At 32.6% G+C, this 6886-nt stretch overlaps 1 protein-coding gene across 1 annotated transcript; it reads left to right on the forward strand.

Annotated features, from left to right (window-relative positions):
* Nucleotides 1-549: 549 nt before the first annotated feature.
* On the forward strand, nucleotides 550-5726 carry LOC143081812 (uncharacterized). Its single transcript, XM_076257500.1, has 3 exons — nucleotides 550-633; nucleotides 1373-1530; nucleotides 5253-5726. Exons 1-3 carry the CDS (start codon nucleotides 626-628, stop codon nucleotides 5684-5686), a joined length of 600 nt encoding a protein of 199 aa, XP_076113615.1. The 5' UTR covers nucleotides 550-625; the 3' UTR covers nucleotides 5687-5726.
* Nucleotides 5727-6886: the final 1160 nt, after the last annotated feature.

Genomic DNA, 6886 nt, shown 5'->3' on the forward strand with positions numbered 1-6886 from the left:
AGTAAAGGTAAATCTACGGCGTTCATTTATGATGATCAACCAGTAATCTACCAATATCCCTGATAAACTTTGATTATCGCTATGTTACTAAAAAACTCTTTTGATCTTCCTAATTGATAATTCCCTAATTCCCTTTCCAGCACAATAGAGTGATATGAAAAAGTGTCGCTAGAGAGTAAGGGTGCACGTGCTGTTGTCAATGAAATTAACAACATCATCAAAGGTAAAATAGCAATAAATAAATTAACATTGGTCATCTCGACTCAGTTCCTATTCTCACTTCGCCGTACCGGCTCAAGCGATAAAATCAATCTCGTTGAGATGACCACCTATAATTTATAGGTATCACATTTGTGTAGTACCCGCATGCCATAAGTATACGCTAGCAATAGTTTATCTAAGGCATACAATGTATTTATAGAAAATACTACATGATATATATTTTATTTCGCTATGAGAATTTGCCTTGAAGAACATGTTCAGTAATTTCCCTAACATGTTTTCTTGATAAGAATATACATATCACGTTACTTCCTCGTAAACGTTCATCTCACATCTAAAAGTTCAACTTATATGTCATGTGGACTGCTTGTACCATGTGTGCTTATTATTGTGTTGAACAATTATGACGAGGTATGCTTTTAATATCTTATATTTTATCTTATGTGAATTTATCATATATAAACGGTACGTACTTTATTTTAATATGTTATTATTGAGATTTTAAAATAAAAAAGAATTCTTGGTTAGAAATTCCATATCAAATAGGCTCTGGACTACCTGTCTATGGTTGGGCTGGTTAATAGGTTTATGATGACAAACACTTTTCATAGAAAGCGGTTAATATTTCGAAGTCGCACAACGTCGCCTTTGTTTAATTCTGTTATCAAACGATAAGATACATTGTATATACAGTGTATGTCTACTTTTTGACCCATTGATTTAGAAAGTCTAAGAAAACTCTTCAGATATTAACCAGATTTATCAATGAGGACTTTTTCTACATGTCGGAATTTGGTCTGTGGTTTAATAAGACCCAGATGGCAATTACTAGTATACAAATGGTTAAGATACTCACTACACCTACACAACGGGTACTTATACTCTTAAAATCTATAAGAATATGAAGATATAAATTTCAGGATTACCAATGAAATCTCCACGTATAAATTACCAACAATATGTCATCGTACGGCCTTCAACTAGGAGCAAAACCTATGCCACAATGTACGCCATAAAAAGAAATGAAAAGCCTAAAAATAACACAAATACCAGAATAATTATGTAGACGAAACGCGCGTCTGGGGTAAATACAAAATTTATTTCTGGTATCTATGATGAGTATATTTTATCTTATTGTTTATGTCTTTAGAATTTGGATACACATACTGGTCCTTTTTGGAAGTTCTTTAATTCCAACAGCAGAAGCTTACATTACAGACAGATGTGAAAACGTTTCCCTTTGTCCCATCAGCGGAACTGGTTCCTCCTTAGTACCAATGGATTCGTTTCTGACACTACTTGGCTTAGGTAAGAAACATTTTATAATTTAGTCATAAGAAGCGCCTGTGTATATAATAGTATATAAAAAAAATGTGGTTTGATTACTAATGCGACATCTCTCCACAAGAGACCAAAATGACACAGAAATTAACAACTATAGGTCAACGTACGGCCTTCAACAATTAGCAAAGCCCATACCACATAGTCAGCTTTAAAGGGCCTTGACATGACAATGTAATGATAAATGTGTGATCTTTTACGATTCTATTTTCGTTGCTAGTAAAGTAAATATCTTGCAAATGGATATATATAAGATTTTAATTAGCTACAATTTTTCGACAGTTATCACAAAAACAAGTTCATTTAATCTCAACCTCTTCAAATATTTTTTGGGTTTTTCTGCGGGACAAATACTTCTCGCCACGATTCACACATTAATACTGGTACTGTTCCCAACTTTAACAGAAAACAAATCACATATCGTCAGGAAAGACACCTCGGACCTTCATTGGAGATAACTCATATCGTCTATAGAGCCAAATCGAACCGTTCTTCAGACCATGTCATTTGTATAATTTGATCGCTATAGAGAAATATATTTATATGACAACTGTTGGGTCGTCAATAGAGAAAACTCGCTCAGAACGACCTTCAACAGTGAGTAAAACTAATATGGCGCCGTATAGTGATCAATTAAAGCCTGTCGAAACACTATATATATTGACAGGATGTAAGACCATAAATGTTCACAACTGAAGATGAATGCATAAAAATTGTGAGTGATAATATTAAAAAAAACCAACACAAAAATAGTAAGCACAATTCTTACTTCTGATATAATACATAGACAATAATAGTGGATTGACTTGACTTATCAACGATATAAGGATGAGGTTTAGAAACGAGGAAATGCGAGGCTGTGCCGAGCTATTTCCCCGTTTCGGGCAGAATCCATTTGTCGTTGATATGTCAAGTCAATGCACTATTATTGTCTTTATACTGCAATCTAAAAAAAACATTTTCAGTTGTTGTTTAATGCGTTAAAGTTATTTATTTGATTTAAATATTGGAGGAAATACCCTTTAAAAATGCCTCACATCATGCTCGCGGAGAAATATACAACACAATGAAATTTATATGCATTTGGAACAAGAACAGGTTGAAGAGGTCGTATGAATAATTCAATATTATTTCGGCAATTTCTATTTAAATATTCACGAGGAAAAGTGATATCGGGTCAATGACTGTATATGACATAGAAACATACAGTCAACGCAGTTTGACTGCTCAAGTAGAACATGTGCAGTATAAATCTTGTTTTTTTTTATATGGAAATACTAGAAATGGTGATGTTGATGGTGGTCAAATTAAAAAAAAAGTCTTTCCATGTTATTTTGTTTTAAAGAAAGACTATCAGTGCTGTTGCATAAATATTGATGATTTATTGATTGTTGCTTGCTTTGTTGCCAATGGCAAATAGTTCCTACATTTTCTGAATGAGAATAAAATTTAAAACATTTAATACATAACGTATAGATCCTGTAAAAGGGTCGAGAAAAAGTGTCGACCTGATGAAAATGGACAGAAACTGGAAACCCACCAAAATTAGCTTTGTAATATCATATATATAATGTGCAAAAACCTATAATTATGATCTTAGATAGTAGTATGCAAATTTCGATGAAAAATGCCTTGGCTGTTCCTTTTAACGATCTTGACAGCTTTGAAAGTATAGTTTACAGGATTTTAGCCAGATTACATGTTGTCTAATGCTTAGTCCGTTGCTATGTGTGTTACATTTGAATGTTGTGTCGTTGTTCTCCTCTTATATTTAATGCGTTTCCCTCAGTTTTAGTTTGTTTCCCCGATTTTGTTTTTTGTCCATAGATTTTCGATTTTTGAACAGCGGTATACTACTGTTGCCTTTATTCATAGCCAAAAACAATGATTTTTTTTTTTTTTTTTTTCATAAATACTTGCTAACAAAATTTACCTCGTTTTATAGTAGTATAGATCAACCAAGACATTGCTGGTGGTTATTTTCGACAAGATTATTAATTTAAAGTTGGCGTTTCATAAAATGCAGTTTATTTCATTAAAAAGTTTCGATAGTTTAAAATTACAATTGATTCATTGTATCAAATTCCAGCTAGAATTCCAAGGATTGACTTAAAATTTTTATCACGCAGTAGTTCAACCAATGCTAGTCAGAGAACACACTTATAATTATATCGAAGTGCATTTCTTTGAGACAAAAAAAAAACAAAAAAAACAGCACTTTTTCAATCATATTTTTACAGTGTGTTGAACGAACTACTTTCGGGACAAATTATATCAAAATTATAGAAAACTTCACCGGCTCTAACTCAAAATATGTACAATTTTATGTTCAGGGGGTCTTGAAATTTTTGACATCTTCCAAAGTGTTAACTTTTACTTTTCTTTTAGCTGGACCAAATCACTTCTTTACGTTAGAATTCATGACCCACATTTTTTTACATTATAATTTATACCCAATACTTGCTATTTGAGGCATAAAACATGAAGAAATACATTTGGAAGCGGTATACAAAAATTGGCAAGTAACACACTGTCAATACTAGGGACTATATTTGTGATAACTGTGTTCCCAGACCTACTTACAACATGTAGGACTGACCGTTCTACTGAGTGGGATGTATGAACACGTAGCCATATTATTTGATCAGAATAGAGACATTAAACTAAATGTTTTGATTAGAAAAAGTTCCAAACTTTCTGTAGCTTAATGAACTATTCCATTAACTCTTTCGGTGGTCCTAAACTGACCAGAATGAAAGCTTAATCTCTGATTCAATATTGAACGCAAAAACTGTATATCTAATCTAATAATATCCTTCTTTCCAACTAAGTGATATAACTTTCTCACTGGTCAACCAACTGGGTTGAGCCTACTTAAGGTATAGATTGTAAATGCGTTCTTATGCTTGTATGAAATATTTGCCACTGGAAGAAACTAAAGTAGACCTCAAATATCATTTTATTTTCTTGTTTATACGAGGTTTTACAGGCAATGATTTCTGCTGTTCATTCAATAATTTATATAGCATATAGTTCATACGATTCGGTTTATTTTATAATTCACACATAATGTACATTGGGACATATTTACAATTCGTTCGTTTTGTTTTATTTATTTATGATGTAACTTATATTCCATAATTACCAGTAGTACAACCTTTTACTACGCCTTTCATTTCATGGTTTTCATCAACTAGAATTATTTAGTATTTCATGCGATAATACGTACTTGTTATTTTAGGTTCTGGTAATGCATTTGAATCTCTATCATGTCTAACCTGTATTAGTATTTCATTCGATAATAATTACATTAGATGTATGTTTCATTATAATACTTTATTCTGATTGGCTAACTGCACATCACGTGTTATTCCGTAAGCAGTTGCATTGCTCAATACAACTTTTCATTCATGATAACACGTGGTCCAACAATAAAGTGCACAGGTGAATTAAATAAAAAAATATGTAAAATACGTGTTTTCATGATCATAGCTAAAAAATGTAATTATAAGTATTGAATGCTTCTTTTTGTAACTTTATAGGGTTGTAAAAGCGTTGACCGTGCGTACATTTTTGGAATGAAGCGCTTCCGCGCTTCATACAAAATGTACGCACGGTCAACGCTTTTACACCCCAATAAATTTACAAAAAGAAGCATTCAATTCTTAAATACATACTTGTTATTTTAGGTTCTGGTTATGCATTAGGATCTCTATCATGTCCAACCTGTAAACAAAATGCCGAACTACAGCAACAGGTCAATACTTTACAGCAACAAGTACGTCAACTTACTGCAGCCAATCAGGCCATTCGACAACAACTTACTGCGGACAATCAAGCTATTCAACAACAGCGTACGGACTGTACAACAAGCCTGTCAGCTAACCAGCAACAACTTCAACAGTGCAATGAACAGCTAAATTCGTGTAACACCAACATAGCGCTGCTGACCTCTCAACTTACAATCTGCCAAGGAGAATTATTATCTTTCACTTCCATTGAAACGGAGTTTCAACAGTGTTCCACAAATACCGGTGCATCTCAATGCCGAGCCGCGGGTTGTTTTATGGGTTGTTATGCGCTTGAATTAAACACTTTGTATACTATTCCAGCAATTCCATAAGGAAGAAGGAAATGTCTTAATAATTTATTTTTTCTCTCTGTTTTTTTTTCATTATTTAAAATCTAAAAGAGGTTTGATTGCATACAAGTAAGGGAGCTACCATTTGATTATTTATTGGGGAGGTGCACGACAGGAGTTTGTACATGTGTGTATGTGTGTACATGCATGTTACCCCTTCTCTGCTTGTTTTTATAAATAAACACGACATACACATTGATAAACAGTACGGATCAAAAGTAAACTATTAGTCTTTTTGTTTAACGGCTGATATAAATTTGAATACGATTATGATTTTAGCTATTGCTATTTAAAACAAAAAAGAAGTTCAAAACGTCATGTACATTAACTGCACAGAAAGTCGAACGATGTAGTCCCGACACTGCAAAGGGAGTATGATACTCGGAGGGAAATATCAAGATTTGTTCAATGAAACGTGCGATAGTCCCAAACAATCAAATATTGAATAAATTATCAATTTTTATAAAGAGTGGAATTTTACAATTTATGTAAAAAAAAAGTCAGGATGAACTAGTAAAAGAAAAACAGGACCGAAAAGAGTCTAAATTCAAAAGGCAGGAGAGAGAGAGTAGAACTTTAAAAAAAAATACAGGACAACATTTTCAACCTATCCTCCTTTCACCTTTCTTCCCACGATAAAAATCAAATGGTAGCTCCATAATACAAAAGACAGATAACGTTCTTCCTTATTTCAGATAATATTAATAAAAAATCATGATATCAAAACAGCAAGGGGAATAAACAGATAAGGAAAATAACCGCTCCATAGATTAAATAACTTGTCCAGTTTATTGTTCGTAACCAAATTTAAAATATCCGTGACATTATGTAAAATTGCATTGGTTATGACATAGTCATAATAATAAAAAATTAAAATGTGTTGTACATGCGTTTACTTTCTGATACCATGAACAAATAATCAACCAATAAATGTCTTCACTTCTTTTTATAATAGATAAGAAGATGTGGTATGAGTGCCAATGAGACAACTCTTAATTTTAAATTCCAATTTAAACCGACGTAAATCATGAAAAACGTTGATGTCGTCATGGTCACATGACAAAATTCTCTCTATGATATAATAAACAAAACGACGTCAGCCAATCAGAAGACGCGTTACTTCCAATATTAAGTTATTAACTGATAGTGTTAAATATTGAAAAAAATTACTTCGATAGCATC

This window comes from Mytilus galloprovincialis, chromosome 7, assembly GCF_965363235.1.
Source record: "Mytilus galloprovincialis chromosome 7, xbMytGall1.hap1.1, whole genome shotgun sequence".
In the NCBI taxonomy this organism is placed as follows: domain Eukaryota; kingdom Metazoa; phylum Mollusca; class Bivalvia; order Mytilida; family Mytilidae; genus Mytilus; species Mytilus galloprovincialis.

Excerpts from the sequence above, each read along its gene's own strand:
- LOC143081812 (XM_076257500.1), top strand. Across the intron at positions 1,531-5,252 it reads TCTGACACTACTTGGCTTAG|GTTCTGGTTATGCATTAGGA; the intron begins GTAAGAAACATT and ends TTGTTATTTTAG.